This window comes from Mauremys reevesii, linkage group 2, assembly GCF_016161935.1.
Source record: "Mauremys reevesii isolate NIE-2019 linkage group 2, ASM1616193v1, whole genome shotgun sequence".
Taxonomy (NCBI): domain Eukaryota; kingdom Metazoa; phylum Chordata; order Testudines; family Geoemydidae; genus Mauremys; species Mauremys reevesii.
In genome coordinates this window covers 215,455,284-215,481,131 of record NC_052624.1, presented here as the reverse complement: position 1 = coordinate 215,481,131, position 25,848 = coordinate 215,455,284, and the positions used below count along the sequence as shown (strand labels likewise).

Below are 25,848 nucleotides of genomic sequence, written 5' to 3'. Positions count from 1 at the left end.
TGACATTTCTGTGCAAATTTCTTAAATGTGTGGGATTTTTATATCTGTATGCAAAATAAATCTGAGTTTTACAGATGTTTTACAGCAAAACTTCAAAAAGCTGAGTGTTGCTTCTGACCTATAGCTCCTAGTCCCACGGTTACACAAAGTAAAAATGGAGCCCAGTGGTTTTTAGAGTTTAAAGGCTATTTTGTAACAAATATGGAGCTCAAAAAACATATTTTTCTGCATTGATGGTGAGGGCTCCACCTACTTAGCAGCAACAAGCCCTCTTATGCTCCTCCATTTGGTTCTGGGAATGGGAATTGTGTGCCTAGTTCATGACCTCTTCCCCAATATTAAATAATAACCTATAGTATTAGATTTACTTGCCTTTTTTCCAGTAGCCCTTTGTCATAGCTTCATAGATTGTAGGGCTGGAAGGGACCTCGAGAGGTCATCGAGTCCAGTCCCCTGCCCTCGTGACAGGACCAAATACTGTCTAGACCATCCCAGATAGACATTTATCTAACCTACTCCTAAATATCTCCAGAGATGGAGATTCTGCAACCTCCCTAGGCAATTTATTCCAGTGTTTAACCATCCTGATAGTTAGGAACTTTTTCCTAATGTCCAACTTAAACCTCTCTTGCTGAAGTTTAAGCCCATTGCTTCTTGCTCTATCCTTAGAGGCTAAGGTGAACAAGTTTTCTCCCTCCTCCTTATGACATCCTTTTAGATACCTGAAAACTGCTATCATGTCCCCTCTCAGTCTTCCCTTTGCCAAACTAAACAAACCCAATTCTTTCAGCCTTCCTTCATAGGTCATGTTCTCTAGACCTTTAATCATTCTTGTTGCTCTTCTGTACCTTCTCCAATTTCTCCACATCTTTCTTGAAATGCGGTGCCCAGAACTGGGCACAATACTCCAGTTGAGGCCTAACCAGCGCAGAGTAAAGTGGAAGAATGACTTCTCGTGTCTTGCTCACAACACGCCCATTAATGCAACCCAGAATCATGTTTGCTTTTTTTTGCAACAGCATCACACTGTCGACTCATATTTAGCTTGTGGTCCACTATAACCCCTAGATCCCTTTCTGCTGTACTCTCTCCTAGACAGTCTCTTCCCATTCTTTATGTCTGACATTGATTGTTCCTTTCTAATTGTTGCACTTTGTATTTGTCTTTATTAAACTTCATCCTGTTTACCTCAGACCATTTCTGCAGTTTGTCCAGATCATTTTGAATTATGACTCTATCCTCCAAAGCAGTTGCAATCCCTCCCAGTTTAGTATCATCTGCAAACTTAATAAGCGTACTTTCTATGTCAATATCTAAGTCGTTGATGAAGATATTGAACAGAGCCGGTCCCAAAACAGACCCCTGCGGAACCCCACTTGTTATACCTTTCCAGCAGGATTGGGAACCATTTATAACTACTCTCTGAGTACAGTTATCCAGCCAGTTACGCACCCACCTTATAGTAGCCCCATCTAAATTGTATTTGCCTAGTTTATTGATAAGAATATCATGCGAGACCGTATCAAATGCCTTACTAAAGTCTAGGTATACCACATCCACCGCTTCTCCCTTATCCACAAGACTCGTTATCCCATCAAAGAAAGCTCTCAGATTGGTTTGACATGATTTGTTCTTTACAAATCCATGCTGGCAATTCCCTATCACCTTACCACCTTCCAAGTGTTTGCAGATGATTTCCTTAATTACTTGCTCCATTGTCTTCCCTGGCACAGAAGTTAAACTAACTGGTCTTTAGTTTCCTGGGTTGTTTTTATTTCTCTTTTTTTTAGATGGCCCTTTTGCAGTCTTCTGGAATCTCTCCTGTCTGCCATGATTTTCCAAAGATAATAGCTAGAGGCTCAGATATCTCCTCTATTAGCTCCTTGAGTATTCTAGGATGCATTTCATCAGGCCCTGGTGACTTGCAGGCATCTAACTTTTCTAAGTGATTTTTAACTTGTTCTTTTTTAATTTTATCTTCCAAACCTACTCCCTTCCCATTAGCATTCACTATGTTAGGCATTCCTTCAGACTTCTCGGTGAAGACCAAAACAAAAGTCATTGAGCATCTCTGCCGTTTCCAGGTTTCCTCTTACTGTTTCTCCCTCCTCACTGAGCAGTGGGCCTACCCTGTCCTTGGTCTTCCTCTTGCTTCTAATGTATTGATAAAGTCATCTTGTTTCCTTTTATTCCTGTAGCTAGTTTGAGCTCATTTTGTGCCTTTGCCATTCTAATCTTGCCCCTGCATTCCTGTGTTGTTTACCTATATTCATTCATCCTTTGTAATTTGTCCTAGTTTCCATTTTTCATGAGACTCCTTTTTATTTTTTAGATCATGCAAGATCTCGTGGTTAAGCCAAGGTGGGCTTTTGCCACATTTTCTATCTTTCCTACCCAGCGGAATAGCTTGCTTTTGGGCCCTTAATAGTGTCCCTTTGAAAAATTGCCAACTCTCCTCAGTTGTTTTTCCCCTCAGTCTTGATTCCCATGGGACCTTACTTATCAGCTCTGAGCTTACCAAAATCCGCCTTCCTGAAATCCATTGTCTCTCTTTTGCTGTACTCCCTTCTACCCTTCCTTAGAATTGTGAACTCTCTGATTTCATGATCACTTTCACCCAAGCTGCCTTCCACTTTCAAATTCTCAACGAGTTCTTTCCTAGTTGTTAAAATCAAATCTAGAACAGCTTCCCCCCAGTGGCTTTTTCAACTTTCTGAAATAAAAAGTTGCTTGCAATGCAGTCCAAGAACTTATTGGATAGTCTGTGCCCCACTGTGTTATTTTCCCAACATATATCTGGATAGTTGAAGTCCCCCATCACCACCAAATCTTGGGCTTTGGATGATTTTGTTAGTTGTTTAAAAAAAGCCTCATCCACTTCTTCCACCTGGTTAGGTGGCCTGTAGTAGACTCCTAGCATGACATCACCCTTGTTTTTTACCCCTTTTTAGCCTAACCCAGAGACTCTCAACACTTCTGTCTCCTATGTCCACCTCAGTCCAGGTGTGTACATTATTAATATATAAGGCAACACCTCCTCCCTTTTCCCCCTGTCTATCCTTCCTGAGCAAGCTGTACCCATCCATACCAACATTCCAATCGTGTATTATCCCACCAAGTTTTGGTGATGCCAACATCATAGTTGTCTTTATTTATTAGCACTTCCAGTCAACTAATAATGGTTAAAATGTAAAACCAAAACCTTATTTACAAATCTTTCTTTATTTCTTTCAAATAAAAAGTTTTTGGTTGTGATATTTTAGTGGGAATGGCCACGGGAATGTTCATATGGAAAAGAATGAGCTCCTTTGTTGTGTGAGTTGGGTCATGTATGCCAAAGAAATTATCTCTAAATGATGTATACAGGAGGTACGAAAGATGATTTTGTGGCAGAGGCCTGGGAGTCAGGATATGTAGAGGCCTGTGTCCTGTCCATGACTTTTACTAAGAATACCAGTGAATGAAACTTGGAAGGGGGAACTGTCCGGGGGTCCCAAGGGTGCTGGGAAGGGTGGCCCGGCTACTTGGGGGGGAGGGTGGGTGGCAGCGCACAGCCTGGGACTCTTGCTGGGAGGCTGTGGGTGGCAGCACGTGGCACAGGACACCCACTGGTGCTGGGTAGGCACAGGCAGCGGCCTGGGACCCCCGCTGGTGCTGGAGGGGGTGTGGTTTGGCAGGGCTGGCAGGCTCCCTACCAAGCACTGTGCCTCCCCACTGCAGCAGCAGAGTTTTTGGGGTGTGGGAGGGTTTGGGCTATGGGACAGGGTGAAGCAGGCTCTGGGCAGTGCTTACCTGGGGGGCTTCCTGGAAGTGGTGACATCCCCCTCATTCAGCTGCTAGGTGGAGGCGTTGCCAGGCAGGTCTGTGTGCTGCCTCTGTCTGCAGGCACTGCCCCTGCAGCTCCCATTGGCCGCGCTTCCCAACCAATGGGAGCTGCAACGCCAGCACTCTGCATCCGCAAAGAGCGCTGCTGCAGAGCTGCCTGGCAACGCCTCCACCTAGCAGCTGAGCGAGGGGGATGTCCAGGTAGCCCCTCAGGTAAGTGCTGCCCAGAGCCCACCTCACCCCGTCCTGTGCCTCTGCCCCCTCCCACACCCAAACTTTGCTGCTGGGGGATGGGTGGGGAGTCTGGGGTCCCGAGACTGCCCCAGCAGCGGCCGGTGTTGCCCCTGAGCCAGGTGCACCGGCCGTTGCAGAAGTCACGGAGGTCACAGAAAGTCATGGAATCCGTGACCATTGTGACAAACTCGCAGTGTTAGTTATAGTGCATCACAAATGGAATATGAGCCAACAGAGTGGTGGTGTGGTGAAAAAGGTAAATGTCACTGTAACATTGTCATATATTAACAGGAGTGTTGTATGTAAGACATAGGAGGTAATTGTTCCACTATATTCAGCATTGGTGAGGCCTCAGCTGGAATGCTGTGTCCAATTTTGGGCACCATGCTTTGAGAAAGAAGTTAACGAATTGGAGAGAGTCCGGGGGGAACAACATTAAATAAGACCTTAGAAAACATGACCTGTGGGAAAAGATTGAAAGAATTGGGTGTATTTACACTCCTGGGGGGATTCTATGCCACTGTGCAATGCAGAATTTGCACAGAATTAATATTCTGTGCAGAATTTCCTTTTCTCTGTAGAATTGGTGCTGCAGACCTGCTGACTGCCACCAGGGGCTGCTGGACCCAGCAGAGCCCAGCTCGCAAATAGAAGATACTGCTGGGGCGAGGAGACAGAGCTAGAGGGTTCCCAGCAGCTGCAGTTCCCAGCATGCCCTGAAGGAAGCAGGTGGCATGCAGGAAATGCCATACAAGCCCAAGACCCAGTATTAGGCTGTTTCTCCCTTTGCATCCCTGGGCTTTGGGAGGGAAGGGGTGCGAACGTCTAGGCTTGGGGGGCCCTGTGGCTGGGTGCTGTGAGTACGGGTGTCTGAGCTGGGGCGGGGAGGGAGGTACAGCTGAGGTCTGGAGGGAGAGGGTCTGGGTGTCTGGCCCTGCAGCTCAGGGAGGTATGTGTGCAGATGGCTGGGCTCTGGGAGGGCAGGGGGTACAGAAACAGCAACTGGGCTGTCATAGGGGTTTCTTTAAATTTCTGCTTCTGGGGTAATCTTTTTTGTTGTCTGTATTGTTATATACACATTTGCTGACAGGTATTTTGAAATAAATCACCAGAAATATTGAAACTGATATGATTATATTATGTTATTTTGACAAAATATAAAGAATTTTGCAGAATTTTAAAATATTGTGCACAGAATTTTTAGGCGCAGAATTCCCCCCGAGGGTAATATTTAGTCTAGAGAAGAGAAGGATGGGGGGCATAAGTCTTCACATATGTACACATTTGTTATAAGTAGGACAAGAAGTAATCAGCTTAGTTTGCAGCAAGGGAGATTTATGTTGGATATTAGGGGGACTTTCAAACTGTAAGGATAGTTGAGCACTGGAGCAGATTACCTTGGGAGGTTGTGGAATTTCCATCCTTTTGAGGTTTTTAAAAACAGATTAGATTAAAAGCTGTCAGGAATGGCTTAGGTATACTTAATCCTGTCATAGGGGTGTGTGTGTGTGTGTGTGTGTTTGTTAGATGACCTCTTGAGATCCCTTCCAGTCCTACATTTCTATGATTACTATGACTCCCAGCTGTTTCACAGGCTTGCTCTGTGACCTTGAGCAAATTATAATAGAAATGCAAAGCCTGATTATTGTTAGGCATGATCCTGATGTAATCCTCATGGAAATCCCATAACAGAAATACACATTTTTGCAGCTTAGAGTCTCCCACAATTCTGTTATGTCTGGGCTGCTTTCCTTCACTTTGCAGTTTCTGTAGGTGGTTTGAACTCTCAGCACTGCTCATGCTGGCCACGCCCCTTTCTCTTGCTTGCCGCCAGATCTTCTGCCTCTGCAGCAACAGTCAAGCTGTTCATTTTACTCCTGTCCTTTCAATTTATTAGTTATTCAGCCATTTTGGACAGTGACGAGCAGTTTTCTCTTCTTCCGAGCCTCCTCTCCTCCTTTTTGGTTCAGGGTCTGAGCAGCATGATGGTCACAGCCACCTGAAGCCTCTGCTGCAGTGTCTCCAAGCTGAGCTCCTCTGCCCCTTTTTAGGCAGTGCAACAGTGTAAGCACTAGTCTAAATCCAAAAGGATCTAATGTAAGGCAGCTTTCCCAGGCTTAGCTAAAGGTGAATTTTCCAATTATCACAAGATCTCTTTTCTTTGGAGAAAAGTTAGATAAGATAGCAGAAAATGCTGCAAAATCGAAGTAATCCCTTCTGCCTCCACTGAGTGCTCTCAGAAGGGATGCAAACCTGCTTTCAGGCAGAGATGCTCCTTTTGTTTCTGCTCCTCTCAGAAATATCAGAGGGAAGGTGTTGCCCTCTAATTCTGAATTGCCTCATATTGCGTTCCTGCTGTAGCTCCCAGCCTCAGATGCTCACAACCAGCCTACTAGCATGCAGGTCACAACCTGAATGTCTGCGTACTAGACAGCCCTGGTTCAGCAGCTCTGACCCCAGCAGACTGTCTGCAGCCTCACTGTGGTTTCCACTAGCCTTTGTTACAGCAAGATGACCCCAACATATACTCCCAGTCCCAAATTTCCCCCAAACCATGTGCTCTGTAATGCCCAGCCCTCTCAGACACTTGAGAGAGACTGTTTCTCTAAAGCAGGGGTGGCCAACCTGAGCCTGAGAAGGAGCCAGAATTTACCAATGTACATTGCCAAAGAGCCACAATAATACGTTACCAGCCCCTCATCAGCTCCCCCCAGCACCTCTCACCCACCGGCAGCCCTGCTGATCAGTGCTTCTCCGCACCTCCTGATCAGCTGTTTTGTGGGATGCAGGAGGCTTGGAGGGGGAGGAGCGAGGGCATAGCAGGCTCAGGGGAGGGGGCGGAAAGGGGTGGAGTGGAGGCAGAGCCATGGGTTGAGCAGTGAGCACCCACCCGCCCGCCCCAGCACATTGGAAAGTTGGTGCCTGTAGCTCCAGCCCTGGAGTCAGTGCCTATACAAGGAGCCGCATATTAACTTCTGAAGAGCCGCATGTGGCTCCGGAGCCACAGGTTGGCCACCCTGGCTCTAAAGACTCAAAAGCACATCACAGCTTATTAACTTAACTGAGGTGAGTACACCTTCCCTTAAACACAGCATTGAATTCGTTTATAGTAAAATTAAGACAAATTTATTAACAGTAGGATATAGGTTAAGTGATGCCAGGTAAAAGGAATAAATTTAGAATGGGTTACAAAAAAAAATGAAAATGTGCACCTAAAGGTCTAAAAGATAGTGTAGTAAGGTACATTCATTGCCTAAGGAGGTTTTTCACCTATATTCAGTTTCCAGAGACTACTATGAGAGTGCAAAAGGCCAGCTATAGCTCATTGTCTTCAGCTACCAGTCATCTTGGTCTCATGCGTAGGGATCACTCCAAGGGCAAGGTGATAACATGTGAATTCTCCAGGGCTTCCTCCTGAAAGTATGAGACCACTCTCGTGGGTGCACGATGGATCAGGTGCTCAGTTTCCTAACATAATGGACAGCCTCAGGGAGTGTCTGCAAGGGCCCTCCCCCATGTGCCTTCCAGACCCTCTGATTCTTGCAACCAATACCAGTCTGAAGGGTTGGGAAACACATCTAGGACCCAAAACCACACAAGGAATTTGGAGCCCAGGAGAAAGTGACCACCGCATCAGTGTCCTGAAGCTCAGACTGGTCATATTAGCCTTACAAAGGTTCCAGAGCCCCTAGAAGTCTTCAACTTGATTTCTCAGATATTTGGTCTGCCTTCAGCCAACTTGTTTGCAAACCTCAGGAATTCAAAGCAATCAAAATACTTCACCAGCGAAACAGATCCCAACTTGATGGGACTAGGTACCCTGTCACACAGATGGCCATAAGGTTTGCTATGTGCCTTCCCATCCTTCCAACTCTTAGGGAAAATGATCTGAACAATAAAGCTGGAGCCAGCAAAGGTAATAATGCTTATTCCCGAATGGCCAAAGGGGCCTGTTTTCCAATATGATAGAGGTGAGACTGGAACTACCGTTACAGCTACCGCTGTGACAAGACATCTTTTTCTAAGATCATTTTCTCCATCCAGACCCAGATCAGCTACAACTAACAATTGAAAGAGGACCATTAACAACACTCGATCTGTCCTCCAAAGTCATCAAGACATTGCTATTATCTAGGAGAGTCTCTGTGTTAAAGGCTTACTCCTGTATCTGGGCCAAGTTCAGCATTTGATGCCTGGAGCACAGTGTTAGACCCAAGAGATCCAAGGATTCTGGCTATTTTGGACTTCCTCCAAAAGGGTGTGGGTAAAGTGTCTTCTACCCAGTACCATAGCACACCAAGTATCACCTGTCCGCTGTGTTCTATACTCAGGGTCTTTGGGCTCCTTGGCAGAGAACCCCCTACGTATCCAGGTTTCTCATAGCAGTAAAACTGATCAGGCCATTGTCAAGCCAGTCTTCCCTTAGCTTTTTGAACTATTTGAACCTCCGACTTCAATATCGGCATTCTTTGGTCTCCATTATGTCTGCTTGGTGAGTGTCAGAGTGCTAGCTCTATCTATGCAAGAACCTTACTGCATGTTCTATGATGACAAAGTAGTAATGAGAACTTTGGAATTATTTCTTCCCAAAGTGAACTCTTTTCCATGCTTCAGAGTAGATTATTAATCACTCATTCTGTCCAGGGCCACAGCACCCTCCTGAGACACTGGCATGCCTCAGACATCAGAAGATCACTGAAGATTTACATCAAGTATACAGAATCCATCCGAAGCGGCCAAGGACTGAGTTTCCAAGCTATATATTGCCAAATGGGTCAGACTGTGCATTGTTGAGGCCTACAAGGCTTCTGGCATCTCTATTCAGAAGGAATCAAGTCATGCTCCACGAGATCCAGGGCAGCCTCGTAGTCCAAATGGGCAAGGGCTTCCACCTCAGAGATATGGAGAGCGCCTTTCTGGTCTTTGGCCAACGCCTTATCAGACACTATATAAAGTGGACTTTCTTTTGACTGCAAAAGCTGCCTTCTGCATGAAAGTGCAGCAGATGGTGACCCAATAATAGTATTGCCTGTTAAGCAATTTTCAATAAGGGGGGTTCCCTTCTTATCTCATTCTGTTTTTTCTTTTTCCTCCCTACTTCTGCTCACTGCTCCCCAGACGTAACAGAATTGTGGGAGAAGCTGGGCTGCAGAATAGAAAATTTCTTATATAGTAATTTTGTTTCTGCCAGCAGCATCTCCCACAGTTCTACCCATCCTGGATGGCTTCACTGTTGAGGGTAAGCTTTTCATTTAGATCATTAGCACATAGGCTGTTTGCCTGTTATAAATAGTTATCGAGTTAGCATTGAGGTTATTGTTACTAATTGCTTTCCATTAATTTTATGCAGCTTAGAAATGACTTATCTGGCAGCAAGTGGGAGAAGGGGGCATGTTCAGCATGAGAAGTGCTGTAACTTTAAACCATCTCCAGAAACTGCAGAGTGGAGGGCAGCATCCCAGACACAATATAATTTTCAGAGACTCAGCTAGAAGAAAGGAAATTATTGGGCCAGGAATTTTCCATTCTTTGTTAACTGGGCCAAACTATTGACATTTATTCATTGATGAGCACTTTCCTTCTCTTTGATAACAGGTACAGTTCAACAATGTTGTGATGCCATTGATCATCTAAAGCGCATAATTAAGCACAAAGCTTGTTCCCTAAATAAGGCAGAAAAACGGCGGATACCACGGTCAGTTGTTTGAGATTTTGCCTTTCCAAATACTACATCTGAGTTTGTTACATATGGCTCTTGTAAAAATTTAGGGCAATGGGTGTGGACATAGACATATGACTCCCATTAATGCGTAACTGCATCCCCACATATGCTGAAAACGTTCTCCTGAATGCCCCTTGAACTGACTAGAATAATAGCAGCACATGATGCTAGATGGTAGATCAGAGATTGAGACTCAAAGACTATCTTTGATTCCTGAAACAGCTCACTCACCTCCATGGGGAGATGGGGAAGAGACTGACATAGCTTTCCCCACTGTAAATTCTGTGACCCTCTTAGGGGCAGTGTTGGGTAGCCTCTAGAGGGAGCTGCATCCAACCCTTTTTATACAAAAATATTATGCGTTTGATGGGAACGAGCAGGAAAAAACGAGACTGGATCCTCAGGGCTATTAAATAGTCTTGGATTTCCCTCTTCCAGAGGAGGAAGTAGGAGAAGATATTTGAGGTTTAATCTCAGCTTTGTTTGTCTGGAATTGAAGGGGGGAGGAAAGAGATGGTTGAGTCTTGACATTTTCTTTTCTTTTTCAATCTCCACCACTAATCAAATTGGAGCTCAGATCAGGAAAATAAGTCCAGACTACTCCTGTTTAAGACCTTGTATTTGTAGTGTGAATTATTTGACCCATCCAGTCCCTCACCCCTGCCCATACTTCTTCTAATGAGATAATGGAAAGAGCATCCAAAATTCTTCATTGAATATTTAGATTTGCAAATAAAGCCGTATGGCTTCATTAACATGATGGCTGTTGTGGTTTTTCCTTGTAACGAAGAAAAGCCTTTGGGCAAATATCAGTAAAGTTTGTTGACTTGTATTCATTATTTTTGTACAGAGGATTTCCAAATGCTACGTCAGTGTGTCTGTTGGACCTTGTCATGTGGCTGTTGGTACAATGTGGGCGACCCCAGACAGAATGTCGGCATAAATCCATGGAGCTCTTCTATGAGTTTGTTCCTTTGTTACCAGGTACTGTGGGTCATCACATATACCTCCAGCCTCCTGCTTCACATAACTGTGCATTTCTGCTCTCATTTTCTGTGCACTGTCAGCTTTCATTTATTGAATGAAACATGTTTTGAAATAGGCCCCTTTTAGTATTAAATAAGTACCGAGTAGCTGCAAGTATTTCATTCAATATAAAAACTGTGCATTTTTTTTACCTTGCAAGCTTCCTCCAGCCAGTGTCTCTCAACTCTGAACTGGAGAAGACCACCTTTAGGTGCAGGACAACTATTGTAGCCAGCCGTGAGGGGATCCTCAGCTGATGCAAAACTAGAGGAGTGGTGCCTAAGCCACCCTCTTCCTTGCAGTTGACATATACAGTGTGGCCAAGGGAATCTCTGACTGCTATATTGGCTGTCTGCTCTTCCAGAAAATAAGAGCAACTAATGGAATAGGTTTTTGAGTGTTGAGCTGTGTCCATAATACCCTACTGAATGCAGCTGTGTATTTACCTAAAGAACATTGATTTCTCTATGCTTCTTTATCAGGAAACCAGTCCCCATCTTTGTGGCTAGGTGATGTTCTAAAAAAACAAGGAATCTCTTTCCTCATTAACAAATTTGAAGGGGGAGGTAACGATGGTGACAGTCTCTCTGGAATCCTTTCTCAGCCAACACTGTGTGACATGAAGGAGCCATTTAGTTTGCGAGCTGTTGTGCAGTGGATGGATATGTTTTTAGCAGCTCTGGACTGCTACAATACATTCATTGAGCAGGGAATGATCAAACCAAACGAAATACTAGGTAGGTAAATCCTGGCTGCAGCTGGGTCAGTATTATCTGTTATATAAGCTCACTCTGAGGGGTTCCTAGCTTCGGCTTATAACACTTGTTTCAAGAATAGTTTTGATTTACAGGTTCACAGTCAGTTTCAGCAACAATTGCCTTTCCTCATGGATTTTTTTGTAACAGTGGGCTAGTATAATACCTTATTTACTTTGTGTTATCGAAATGTTTCATTGCAATTACAAAAACACAAATTTAAATTTCTTTCCCTCATGGATTTCTTTTCCCCTCACTTTGTATAACTGTGCCCCCCTTAAAAGGCCCTTCAGTGCAGCAACCCTACCTCCAGTGAGAAGGTCTTGGCATGATTCCTTCTAAAGCCCATCACCGCTCTCATTCACTTACTGTACTTGGAGTTTACCAATTAGCAATGTGAGGTGCTTTCTTCCCTCTCCACTGCTAGCCCAGTCATTTGAGTTTGTTGCTTTTCTCATGCTTCAGTCCCACCCAACCTAGGGAGCTCAGTACTTGTATTCTGATGACTTGAATACCAACATCTTGTGTAGCCGTTAGGCCATTGGGTCTGCATCCAATAAAAGTTTTTAAATTATTCATACATTTCTAAACAGCATGTTTCCATAGTAGTAAAATGCAATGATGGAATTAGATACCCATTTGTAAAATACTGGTCTGTGTGTGTCAGGGCAAGATACCTAGCTTTATTAAAGCTGTGAAGTAAGATTTTTACTAAATGCAGTTATTAGAGGGCCAGATTTTCAAAGATGTGGACTTAGATTTACTTCCATATAATTACATATGCCTGACTTGTGTGCAGATACCTAATATACACATCTATTAAGAATGCATAGTTCTCTGAAAAGCTATCCCTCATGTCCAAAACTTAATACTAACAATGTAATTGAAATATGGTTTGAAGAAAAAAGCTCGTTCTTTCACTGGTGGGGGAAAGATTTTGACCTTTTCCCCCCCCATATTTTCATTATGTCATTGCATTATGTCAGTCTTCCTCTTTGTGCTGAGTATAAAATGTATTTTTAGATTTGTGGGGTCACTATATATTTAAATTTGGTGTAATTCCTACTAGGTACAAAGATGAGGTCTTCATTCCTGACAGCTGTGGAGTTCTTCCTTAAAACTATTGTCTTGCATGATATATCTGCAGCAGAGCGATGCTTTGACACTGGGTCAAAAGGCAATATGTTCAGCCCACAAGAAAGAGAAGAGTATAATTACAGCAAATGCACAATCATAGTCCGAATCATGGCATTTGTCAGCATGATCCTGGAGACCTGCCAACAGGATTTCTGGAAGGTAGATGTTGAAGCCATTGGTTTGTAGAAGGTGACCTTTGCAGTTGTTGCAATTGTTATTTAAAGTTGTTGTTTAAGCATTGTTGATTTGCGGGAGAGTGGGGGACTCATGACTAGCTAGGAGGAGTGGATCATCCTTTGCAATACCTTAGGCCATTAATCCTAGCTGGTTATTAAGCCCCAGGAAGTGTCCTGCTCTTTGGACATTACTGCTTCAGTAAGTTGAAGGAAACCCTCACGTCATGTATTATTTTGCAGTGAGTGATGCAGTTCTAATTAAGAGAAATTAATACCATGTGGATTTGCCAGTCAGGTTGCTTGAATCACTGTCAGCATAACACCCATGGTGATGGTATTCCACACAGGATGTCTTATGTTGTTGAATTTAGGAATTTTTCTAAGTGATCATAGTACAGATAGCGTGAGAGACACAATGGCTATAGAAATGACTTTGCGCTGCGTTTTTCTTGTTAAATTCCTTTTTGAAGAATGAACATGCAAGTCTGTCTGTATATGTCTCTCTGTGTATTTAACGTAATATAAATTGAAGTTTTAATATCTACAGTTTCTTATGAGTTTAAAAAAGGGCACTGCTAAGTCAATTTCTGGGACTACTGGTGCATAACTGGCAGTTGAATAATTTGTTTTAGATGCATAACTAGCAGTCTTCATGTGTGTAGAAGTCTGTAGTATTGCCACGTTATTTGAACACTAAAATGAGCACATATGATGTGCACCTGCATCTTTAAAAATGGCCAGTTATTTTCTATAAATCAGAGTAATTAACAGTATTGAAAATGAGCGATTTTAGAGAGAGAGAGATTAAGATTAACAACTGAATAGCCATATTTTGCTTATTTCAGGCACAGGAAAAATCATGGAAAGCAGAATAGGTCAACAAATAGGATTAAGAATAAAATGTCTCCAGCTTCATTTTATCTTTTTATTCTTTCTAGTTACTTGAGAAGGAATTGCTTAATGCAAATCTGATAGAACTTCTTGTGAGAATAGTGTGTGAGCCAGCAAACATAGGCTTTAATACAGCTGATGTACAAGTCATGAAAAATCTCCCAGATGTTTCTGTGAGGCTCATAAAAGCTTTGATGAAATCTCCCTATAAAGAATTCTTGGAGCTAAGCATAAAGGAAAGAATAACATCACAAAGGTAAGAGCTCTCTGATAGCCATAAATGTCTAATTTAAAATCAGAAAAAGTGCAGTACATAGTGAGAGATGCAAAGTGAATGAAGCTTCCATTGCACAGTTATAGGATGTCTTTTTTTCATGTTATATTGATACACCCACAGGTAATCAATGTTTTTGTTTATTTTTCCTTTTCCTTGTCAGCATCGAGGAGCTTTGCTCTGTTGAGCTGTATAATCCAGATGCTCGTTTTGATCATGTTCGACTAAGCTCCATCTTGTCTGCATGCAGGCAGCTCCACAAGGCTGGCCTGCTTCATTCCACACTTCAGTCACAGGTAAATATTGATTCAGAGAATAACAATTAAGATTTTTCATATAAGAGCTTTTCTAATGTGAAGTCACGGGGAGTTGCTTGCGCAATAACCAATGGCAGAATAGGCCTTAGCTAATTCTCGGCTTCCCTGTGAAGTAGGTCAATAAATAATATCCTTTTATAGATGAGAATACTCTGGCAGAGAGATTAAGTAAATTGTCCAAAGTAGCCCTAAGGAGTTGGTGTTGAAACTGGGATCTGAACTCTGGAGTTGCTGGTGCTCAGACTATACCTCACCTAAATAAATTCTTTACATTGCACTCAATAAATACCAAACACTGGGGTACCAAAACAATAGAAGAGAAAGGGATTTTTCACTATTATCTATGGTTCTATACAATTGGGTGGTAAATTTGATAATGTAGCTAAAAATCTGGCCACATGTGTGCACCTTAATGTTCAAAATGAAGGTTATTTCAAGAAAATATCTGCACTTCAAATGGGGTGGTAGACGTTTAATTCCAAAGAGAAGATTAGATTGCAAACTGTAACGGTGGGGAAAAAAGAAGAGGAGGATGTGCTTAATTTTTGACAAAAGTAAAAAACAAAAACAAAAAAAAAAACCAAAAAAAAAACTTGATTTATCTTTAAAAGTAGTCCAGGGAAAAGAGTGATTTTTGTGGGTTTGACAATGCAGACAAACTTTTTAATTTTTGAAAACTAGCCTGTAAACTTACAAAATGTCAGATAAGAATATATCATTAGTTATAATTCAGTTGTGAAGTGGTCGGTAGAAGAAGGAAAAGGGTTAAAATGCTATCAGAATGAGACAGAAGAGCATCAGCCTCTCTGCTGGAGCACAGTGTTCAGAAGAGAAATATACAATTGGATTATTGTTTGAGAAGAATATTCTGACAACTGGGAAAAGGTGTCAGAGAAGCACTGATAAGTGTGATATAGGAGATACGTTATTTGGATGTATTGATGTTAAAATGAAGATTTTGGACATACTGGCCAATAAAGATTGGTTTCCTCAATCCATGAGTATTGGTAGGCCTGGCCTTTAAAGAGAAAATCTGTTGTCTAAAAAAAAAAATCAATATAGGTTAGCCTATTAGTACTACGTGTGTTGCTTTGCAAGAGACCAGAGTTCAGATTGTGAAGAAGTGGGTTATTCAGCTTCTGGAATAGAAGGGGAGCCTCTTCCCTTACAGTAGGATGCTCCGTTGGCTGAAGAGATGCAGCACGAGAGGCCTTGTTTAGCCTTTTGAGTCACAGGAAAATAGGATAGAGGGAAGTTGTACAGATAAAACTTAGCCCTTTATGGAGCCTCCGAGATATTCGTTGGGCTCCCTGTTACCAAGGTTCTGGAATTCATGTCTTAGCCAGTCTCTGTGTCACTGTAGGTAAAGAAAGGGAGAAGCAAGATAAGTAGCAGCCATTCAGGATTGACAAAGACTCTGCTATTTGGTGAAGGATGCCACATTTATAATGTAACAATGTAAATGCATTCATGAAGACTTACGGTAGAAGGCTTCCCCTCCCCACCCTTCTCTATATCCTCTAGGGTCCGGGGCTCCATTTCACAGTTGGCTCTAAGCTTCTTTCAGTTGTTTATAAAAGCATTGCACCAGGAGATGAGAAAAAATCTCTTCCATCATTGGACATCAGCAGCAAGCGACTGGCTGATGGACTCCTGCAGCTGGCCTTTGCTTTTGGTGGCCAGGTAGGAGGATCACCTCTTCTGATGTACTGTCTCCAAGTCCATTTCTGTAGTACTGGGTTCTGGAATGTTTCCTGTTCTGATAGTTAATCTTATCTGTGCTGTCTTCAGGAACATTGTAGAGGAAACTGGTCCATTTTTCTGTAGCATGTACTTTTGGGACAGAAAATTGTGTGTGTACAGTGTGCTGTATTTATAAAGTTCCCTCAACACTTTGAATCCAGAAGCCAGAGTTTGGCCATTGTTGAGTGCCAGTGGCAAAGGCAAATTATGGATTCTTTAGTAGGGGAAATATCCTGATATTGTTCTGGGGGTTGTGCTTTTTTCCTTAAGTTTTAACATTTGTTTTTGTGTTATAAGTATACGTACAACTGTTTGAGAAGGTAGCTTTAAAAGAGTTTCTCTTGATTTTGTAGCAGACTAGTGACACTTAGTGACTTCAGTGTCTCTGGACTGACCTCTCTTCTTGTGCCAATTCCCACAGTGTGAGGAGCTGGTAAGTCTCCTGTTGAACACAGTGATGCTGTCTGTGCCACTATCAGGAACGTCACAAAGGAGTCTGATCAGCTTCTCCCACGGAGAGTATTTCTACAGTTTGTTCTCAGAAACCATTAATCGAGAACTACTGAAAGACCTGGATGTGGCCATACTTCATCTTATGAAATCATCTGTGGACAGCCCCAAAATGGTATTGGACCTTTTCTTCAAAAGGACAGTCAGTGTAAAATATCATACCCTCTCTAGTTACAAGAAACACCTAAGATGACTATAAATGAAAGATTAGGGGTTGGGGGGGGGCGGGGTGTTAAATTTTATTTTTTCAGTGTTTCACTTTGTTGTGGAGTTTTTTTGTTGTAGTATTGATACTTATTGATACTGCCTACCTCTTGCACCATAGCAAGATGGCATAATTCCCATGCACTGCACTCTCACATACATGCTCTTCCCCAGGCCCCGTTAAAGGATGTCTGCCAGTTAAAGAGGGTTTACCAGTAATACAGCAGCAGAGCTGATGTTTCTAAGATTGGGCTCAAGATGCCTGGTAAGGGTTAGGGGACAGCAGAAGCCCATGGGAGGTGGGGATCTGTCTTCTTGGTCCAGAGAGGGGTCCAGGGAATGTAGTGACTGAAACCTGAGGAGCTGTGGCCTCTGTCTAGGATCAAGGAGACAGGTGATTTTTCTTTTTTTGGGACTCCTCTACAGGTCCCTGGGAAGAATTTAGAAGTTTGAAGGCCTTATTTCAAAATTGCTGCTAAAGAGCCCAGCAGAGAGGTGTCAGAGCAGAGGGGTCAAGCATGTTTGCCAGTGTTGCTTTTGAGCCCACACACTCTCTTGCAGAAAAATTCAGCAAGGAAGAAGATACCTCACTTAAAAATGAATCAAAGGAATTTTAAAAAATAGTCTGGACATGCCATTTAAAAGGTGTTTTTTATCTCAGACAATTTTTAAAATAATCAAGCTGGTGGTATCACTTTAAATAGTTTCCACTGTCATTAAAGCTGATGTAAGCAGCAAAGAAATGATTTTTTTAAAAAGGCTGGCACTTGCATATTGATTCTCCAATTTGCTGTGTGCGCAGAGCCATAATAGCTGTTAATCTGAAAACTGGATCTCTCGTATCTAGTAGATTCCTAAATATTCATATTCACACAGTTGTAGCTGGCAGTGGATGTTCTCTATAACACCTGCTTTTTAAATTCTCCACTTCTTTTATTTTTGAAAACTTCTTGTGGCTGGTTCATGCACTAGAGATTAGGGAGGCATGGCCAATTATTTTCCAAAACCACATTCCCTCCTCCTCCTTTGTTAGAACTTGGAGATTTCTTTTTCAGATTAGTGAGATTTTTCTTTTACAGTCTTATGTCCTCGCTTTTGAGGATTTGGGAAGAAAAATACCTGTAGTTGAACTGTAGTATTCTAAATCTGGTGGAATCCAAATATGATGATTATGTAGTCAAAAGTGCAAGTAATCCTTGCAGAGTAGGATGCAGAGTTCAGGTATAGTACATAGTGATTTTGTTTTATGCTCTGATCACTTCATTTAGAAGAATTCTCTGTTTATGAAAGCTGTGATCCCATCCTGTTACACTCTGTCTTGGATTGCAAAATTGAGAGAGAAGAGCAAAAAATGCTTGACTGTTACCATGTGTGATACACCTTTATTCTTGGCTTCTCTGTGTACTTGCCAACAGAGATGCATTTTGATTTTATTTTTAGATGTTACTTCATTTGTATCTTAGGTCCATTCTAGATACTGTTTTAAAATAAAAATTGGACTTTATTAGGTTACTGTATCTGTCTCACTCAGATATACTCCCTTTTCCGATGTTCACACAAACTTTAATAAGCATGAGACAGAACTGCTGCACCATACATAGAATAAAAGAGGAATGAATATAAGAGCAATTTGAAGTGTTTGCTTTTGATTGCTTTTGATCGTTAATGCTAGTATGTCCTTGTGGAAAATTGAAGTTAACACTACCACTTAATGCATGAAACTAATCCTCACTTGATTAATATTTTAGGCTCAGATTTTCAAAATCACCTAGAGAATTTGGACCCAGTTCCCATTAAAAATTGTGGAAATTGGCTGTCCAAGTCTCCCAAACTAGTGATGCTTATTGTATGTAATCATCCATCCCAGTTACCAGATATCGTGATTACACTGAATTAAATGTTGTTACCATATGGAATACATGAAATTTTTATTTTGTCTTCATTTCAGGTGGGTACCATCCTGAATGGTATGTTAGATCAAAGCTTTAGAGAGCGTGCTGTACGCAAGCAGCAAGGAATGAAGTTGGTGACTGCAGTACTGAGGAACTGGATGAGACTTGACAGCTGGTGGGCCAAAGATTCTGCTCCAGAGAGTAAAATGGCTGTTTTGACACTGTTGGCTAAAGTTCTGCAGGTATATATTGTGTTTGGTAAAGTTAAAGCCACTTTAACAGCAATCTGTAAGGGCACTCCGCATCTTGGAAGAGTGGCAGTGTTAGTTTTTGAAGGTTTGTTTGTTTGTTTTTGTTTGTTACTTTTATTACAAGTTGGAGAATTTCAGTGTTTTCTGAATAATGAACACTGAGTATTTAAAAAAAAACCAAGCAGGTTTTGGCAGGCGGAACTCCTTGATTTCACTTTCCCATTTTTACTGCTGTGTCTGATGTTTTAGCTCTTCTCCTTCATAACAACAGTTGCCAATGGAAGGAGTAATCTTTGGGAAGCAAGCAACCCCCTGACGAGGTACTGTCTGTCTCATTGGCAGCCAGACAGTTTTTTGGAGTGGCTGTCCCCAGACCAAACCATTTCAGAAAAGCATTCTGTCTGGAAGAACGTCAATTTCTTTGCCTCTCTATTCCCTCACCTATTTGAGACGCTCTTCCTCAGCTCATATCTTGAAGACAGAGCTTTTTTGACCACTTGTAAACCCATGGAAAATATCTAGGGAAAGAATCAGGATGAACTCCCCTATTCATCTTTTATTTTCTTTATTTTCATTCTGTGGCGGCTTGAGGTTTATTACTGAAAGGTGTGTTTGAAAATATACAAAGTGAATTATCCTAATGGTTTAGCTGGTAATAGTGCAATGATCATAGGAGACCTACTTTTGGGAAGGGGCTTAATATTGTTTTTCATTGGCCAGAAAAGGTCACAACACATGATTCCCAACATTGTGATGGGTGAGAACTTTTGGATCCATGCTAAGAACATATGTAAAACCCAAACCTTCATCATATGCACATCTGCTGTCTCGTGAAATTAATATCAGAAATGAATGATTCTTATGAAACTCTGAACAAAAATCATAGAAACCATGTTTAACACAGAGATTCTTTTTATATATTAAATATTTTTATAAGTTTTAATTATTTTTTTTCTCTCCAGATTGACTCCTCAGTGTCTTTTAATACAAATCATGAGGCTTTCTCTGCTGTTTTTAATACATATACCAGCCTACTTATTGATAAGAATTTAGGTCTAAATCTAAAGGTAAGTTGTATTTTGTTTTATTTTCCCCCAAGTTTGAATGCTAACACTACTCATGGATTAAAAAAACAGTTTTAATTGGGTTACGTCACTAAGGGTACCTTTCTCTTGCTTTTCATAATAACATAACAAATGTCTTTTTCTTCCTTGCCTTCCTGTAGATCAGCAAGCTAAAAATAACAAATTAATGTCATAATTTTTAGATGGTACATTTTTCTCAATCTTCCTTGTTTTTCCTTCTCTTTTTGATCATGTAGTTTTAGGAAAAGTCAATAATATGGAGATATAGATGTAGTTATAAACTCACTTAAAAATGTAAGAGGAATATAGCTTGATCAGGGATGCCATTTCACTTTTGAACACTATCTATAGGGATTGAACCTGGGACCTTTCTGTATAGAAGCATTAGCTTCCTACTGCTTGAGCTAAATACCAAACTCATAAACTTCTATATGTAGCCTAAGCACTAGAGCAGGGACAGAGAACCACACTGTGTTAGCATGAGGTACAAAAAATGCTGGACGGAGAGTTCTGGCATCTTAAGTTCTCTGCCTACAGAAGTAATACAGTATGGTTACTGCCAATGTTCCATTGAATTTTTTACATCCACATGCAGAATGAATTTTGTTATGTGCACCAATATGGAGGTGATGTGTGGTGGGGGTGAGGGGTTTGGAGTGTGGGAGGGGGCTCAGGGCTGGAGCAGAGGTTGGGGTGTGGGCTCTGGGATGAGGGATTTGGAGTGCAGGCTGCTGCAGGGAAACAGGATTTCCCTCAGCCCTCTCTCTGCCAGCAGCAGCTCGAGGGGAGAGGCACCTCTCCCCTCCGGCAGTTCTGCACACCCCAACTTTCTCCTCTCTAATGCTCTGTGGCTGCGCACCTGCCAGCCGTGCTGCTTAGAAGGAATTTAGCTTACTGCCCTAATATAGAGATATATACTTATCTCATAGAGCTGGAAGGGACCCTGAAAGGTCATTGAGTCCAACCCCCTGCCTTCACTAGCAGGACCAAGTACTGATTTTGCCCCAGATCCCTAAGTGGCCCCCTCAAGGATTGAACTCACAACCCTGGGTTTAGCAGGCCAGTGCTCAAACTGCTGAGCTATCCCTCCCCCCTGCTAATGTGAGTCTGCCCTGAATTAGGCAGATTAATCTGGTGATTGCCTGTATGTTCATATTCAATTGAACTTAGACTTCCTGCTGTAGCTACCAAGAAGGATATCAGTTAGTGCATTAGTAGTGGTGTTTTTCTGTGCTAGTAGACCCTTGTTCACTAGAAAATGGACTGAGACTTATTAATTGTGTACATCAACCATGAAATATCCATTGGAGGATAATATTTGGTCATCTCTGACCAGGGCTTGGTTTTGGACCAGCAGCTTACAAGATGGAAGGCTACATATTAACTCATTACCAAGCAGCTGAGCTATCCACTCACCGAACTCTGCTACTGAGGAGTAACTTGTAGTTTTTTCAATCTGATACATTGTTGGAGGGTGAAAAAGTTTTTTTTCTAATTTGAAATAACCTCTATTTACTTCAGAGTCAAGCAGTGATTATTCTTCCATTCTTCACTAATCTGACCGGAGAAAGGATTAATGAGCTTAAGAATGCTATTGACCAACTTGTGGCTTTCAATTTCCCCATGAAGTCTGATGAGTTTCCCAAGGGAACCTTGAGGTACAATAACTATGTGGACTGCACTAAAAAGGTCAGTACTTGAGTATGTTTAAAATGTGTATTAAAAACATTAAGTGAATTTGTATGCAGAAACAATGTAGTTTATAAGTATGTTTGTCATCTTTGAGATGACAGGATTGTTTTCTCTAAATCATTATTTAGTTCACCAATTTATCTTAATTTATTCCTGGTAGTTGGTGATTCCAAACATCAGAAATTAGGAATATAAATACAAAGTCCAGTTCTGCAAACCTTTACCCTTGTGAACAATCCTTATTCATACAAGTAGTCCTCTTGACCTCTGTGGGATGACTCACAGGAGTAAGGTTTAAAGGATAGGGCCCATGGTAATTCAATCTGAAAAAAAGTCATATTTAAGCTAATACAGTTATCAGATTACTTTCTTTAAGAATATGTTGTTTGTATTAACACAGAGCTAAAATGTATTCTCCATGGTCTAGACTGTGACTATTGAACCGCATCCCTCTATAGGGGAGGCGCAGTGCAGAAAGGAATAATGGAGAGGCACAATCTCTTCTCAGGCTGCTTCTTCCACACATGGTAGTGAGCATTTTGTCCATCCATCCATCAATAAAGTGGAGCAAATAGCTGTCCCCAGTGTAGTAGTTCCATCCATGACCTTACCCCCAAAGTGCAGGAAACAGACAGAATTCTCTTGAATTAAGAGAGCTCCCTGACAGCTGCCACATCCCCCTACTCCTCAAAGGAAGAGGCTTTCTTGATCACTGGTGACTTTTTTGGGGTAAGGGGTGGGGGTGGGGAGATTCTCTTTCCTGACAAATGAAAGTATATGAAATAAAAATACTCTCTTGAGCATGGTCCAGCAGCATCTGCTGCTGACCATTGTTAGAGATAGGATAGCATATCCAATGGACCATTGGTTTGATCCAGTATGGACAACTCTTGTATTCCTTTTTTCTGCATTCTTTTTTCCAGTTTCTAGATGCACTAGAATTATCTCAGAGTCCAGTGTTGTTACAATTGATGACAGAAATCCTCTGTAGGGACCACAGACACTTTATGGAGGACTTGTTTCAAACCAGTTTCAAAAGAATTTCCAGAAGGTGAGCTTGTGCTGTCATGTTTTGTTTTTCTGTGAAGCTTTACCTTGCCAATAGGTGCTGGACAGTAATCAAGTCCTGTCATGCAGACCATTATGGTTATGAGCATTATATTTCCAGCTGTACTTTTGAGGAGAAAACTTGTCAATTTCTTCCTGATCTCTCTTGAGCAATAACATTTCCTCCTGAAATTCTCCCAAAATATTTTAACCAATATTTCCTGTAAAACACAAGTAAATGAGGTTCTGATTTCCATGACACTTCATGTATCTGGAAAAGTTTGCAAAGCCTTCACAGCTCAGTCTCTTCCAATACAATTCAAATCAAGATAATCATCTTGGAAAACATGCACCCGGGGATGTTCAGTTGATCTTCCAATTGTATATTTAACAGAGTTAACATTTTCCATAAGAAGACTACTAATAATTACTTTGTGCAAATTTATGGGGAATGAGTTTTACTAGGACAGTAAGACAGAATCATTTACAAATGTGGTATTCAGAAAAGAGTGTTAAGGTTTCCTGACTTGAAGTCTTCATTTATGTCCAGATTTCAGTTTTGTTTGTTTAGTTTTATGTAACTATCCAGGATAACAGCCAATATGTGGCAAAACTACATCACTGACAAGCCAAAATTTACCATGCCAATAGGTGCTGGGCAGTAATCAACTCCTTCTCTTTTCCTTCCTCTTTGGAGATGAGGTACGTCTCTTCAGTTGTCCAAAAAGCAAGAGACCAAATGAAGCATAGCTCCAACCCAGCTGACTCTTGAAAAGCTGTCCTTTTCAAAGAGTTCTAGTTTTCTCTCTCTGTGAATGATTTGGTGGGTGCACAAATGAGCTCTGTTTTTTTATTTTTTATTTGCTATCTGCTTACTACCACATTTCCAGGTGATGTTCTGTACACATTATTAAAGATATAACTGAGTTTTTAATATACACAGAGGACCAGAGTCTAAATGCCTAGATGTTCAATACTGATAGCTATGTGTATCTTGAAAAATCTGATACTGTGCTTTTGCATAGTTAGGTCACCAAAGTATGTTTGGGCAGCTAACCTTCATTCCCAGGGATCATCAGACTCCAGTATTTGAGCCCTCTTTACACTTGTGATTGATGCTAATGCTATTGCTTACTTGCAGGCTGCTTCTGAAAATTAAGCAAAACTGGACAGGAGAATATAAATCCTGTTAAATATTTCTAAGAATTGTATATGGTGGTGGAATCTCCATCTTTAGAGGTTTTTAAGGCCCGGCTTGACAAAGCCCTGGCTGGGATGCCTTAGTTGGGGTTGGTCCTGCCTTGACCAGGGGGTTGGACTAGATGACCTCCTGAGGTCTCTTTCAACCCTAATCTTCTATGATTCTATATAACAAGCTTCCTATATCTAGGCTATTGGGTATTTGTTTCCTAGGTACAGGGTTTTAATGGTTTGGTGTTTCAAGTGCTCATGTGTGCAAGTACTATTTTGAATTTATATAATGGCCTTTGTCCTGAAAGCTCCCAAAACACTTGAAAATTACATATGTACAAGAATTGTCATCTACTACTGAAATGCAGCTGTCTTTGGGGTGAAATATGGCCTCCGTTTAACAGCACACAGCAGCACTGCATTATTGCTTGATAGGAAGTGAAGAAAAGCGTAGCATATATTGACAATGCAGGGGGAAGATCATGTAGACTAAACGTAATTATCCAATCTGGAATTGAACTAAAATGCTTGGACTAATACTGTTCTGTAGAATGCCGTAGAATCTTTCATGACCACAATTGGTCTAGAGTTGGACCTCTCATTTATAAACCATCAGATAGCACCTCCACTAACCTTCAAATGGCGTGCTGTGTTGCTGGATTAACAATGACTCAAAAAGTACGCCTACACTCCACGCTTTTTATGGTATCATGTAGAGTACATACACAGCTCCCCTTCTTCCCCCACACAGCACAGGTACAAATAGCAGTGTAGATAGTGAGGCACTGCTTAGGCAATTAAAGACAAGCCTGGATATACCTGGTATGTATCTGGGTATATACTCTGTGACTCTCTACAGCAGGGGTCGGCAACCTTTCAGAAGTGAAAAAGGTTTTTTTTTTCTCCTGCTGATGATAGCTCATCTCAATTGATTGGCCTCTTCCAGTTGGTATGCGTACTTCCACCTTTTCATGTTCTCTGTATGTATAAATATCTCCTGTCTGTGTTCTCCATTCTATGCATCCGAAGAAGTGAGCTGTAGCCCGCAGAAGTTTATGCTGAAATAAATTTGTTAGTTTCCAAGGTGCCACAAGTACTCCTGCTCTTCTTTCAGAAGAGGTGTGCCGAGTCTTCATTTATTCGCTCTAATTTAAGGTTTTGCGTGCCAGTAATACATTTTAACGTTTTTAGGAGGTCTCTTTCCATAAGTCTATAATATATAACTAAACTATTGTTGTATGTAAAGTAAATAAGGTTTTTAAAATGTTTAAGAAGCTTCATTTAAAATTAAATTTAAAATGCAGAGCCCCCAGACCGGTGACCAGGACCTGGGCAGTGAAGTGCCACTGAAAATCAGCTCAGGTGCCGCCTTTGGCACCCGTGCCATAGGATGCCTACCCCTGTTCTACAGCCAAAGCAGAGCCTCCACAATCTGCTACTCTTGTACAATCTGCTATTTTTCCAGCATTTCTCCACCACAGGGAGAGATTCTGGGCAGGGTGAGGCAATGGGGAGGTGCTGAAGCCTTTTCCTGTTGTCTCACCCTGCCAGAGCCTTTCCTTATTGACACATGTAGCTACACGCTGCAGTGTGGACACAGCCTTTTTAATGAGGAATATAGCTACATGTACCCTACATACCACTGACAGCGGTGTGCAGTGTAGATGTAGCCAAAGAGCAGAATGCCACTTACTGAATGACAAAAACTTCTTCCTGCAACACCTGGATATCATAGGTATCCCACCGCAGTGCTGACAACCTTGCTTACCATGTGAGATCCGCTGAGATTACAACCCAAGTTGATATGACTGCTGAAGAGAGTCACAAAGTAAATATTGTGGAGTTAAAAATTTAAATGGAAATTTGGTATAGGAGT

The 25,848-nt window shown here is 41.7% G+C and overlaps 1 protein-coding gene across 8 annotated transcripts in view; it reads left to right on the top strand.

The window, feature by feature from the left end:
* PRKDC (protein kinase, DNA-activated, catalytic subunit) overlaps positions 1-25,848 on the top strand; it is a 167,138-nt gene that overhangs the window by 54,361 nt on the left and 86,929 nt on the right. For 4 of the 8 annotated variants that reach the window (XR_005595057.1, XM_039527357.1, XM_039527359.1 and 1 more), the window contains exons 29-40: positions 9,655-9,754; positions 10,632-10,765; positions 11,290-11,544; positions 12,632-12,858; positions 13,814-14,022; positions 14,204-14,336; positions 15,882-16,040; positions 16,522-16,752; positions 18,763-18,948; positions 19,920-20,024; positions 21,564-21,731; positions 22,658-22,785. Coding sequence is in view for 7 of the 8 variants with exons in the window: in XM_039527357.1 (XP_039383291.1) it covers positions 9,655-9,754; positions 10,632-10,765; positions 11,290-11,544; positions 12,632-12,858; positions 13,814-14,022; positions 14,204-14,336; positions 15,882-16,040; positions 16,522-16,752; positions 18,763-18,948; positions 19,920-20,024; positions 21,564-21,731; positions 22,658-22,785 (2,035 nt within the window). In the remaining variant the exon portion in view is untranslated. The remainder of the gene's footprint in view (positions 1-9,654; positions 9,755-10,631; positions 10,766-11,289; positions 11,545-12,631; positions 12,859-13,813; positions 14,023-14,203; positions 14,337-15,881; positions 16,041-16,521; positions 16,753-18,762; positions 18,949-19,919; positions 20,025-21,563; positions 21,732-22,657; positions 22,786-25,848) is intronic. The other 4 variants (XM_039527358.1, XM_039527360.1, XM_039527361.1 and 1 more) reach the window with 3 other exon arrangements.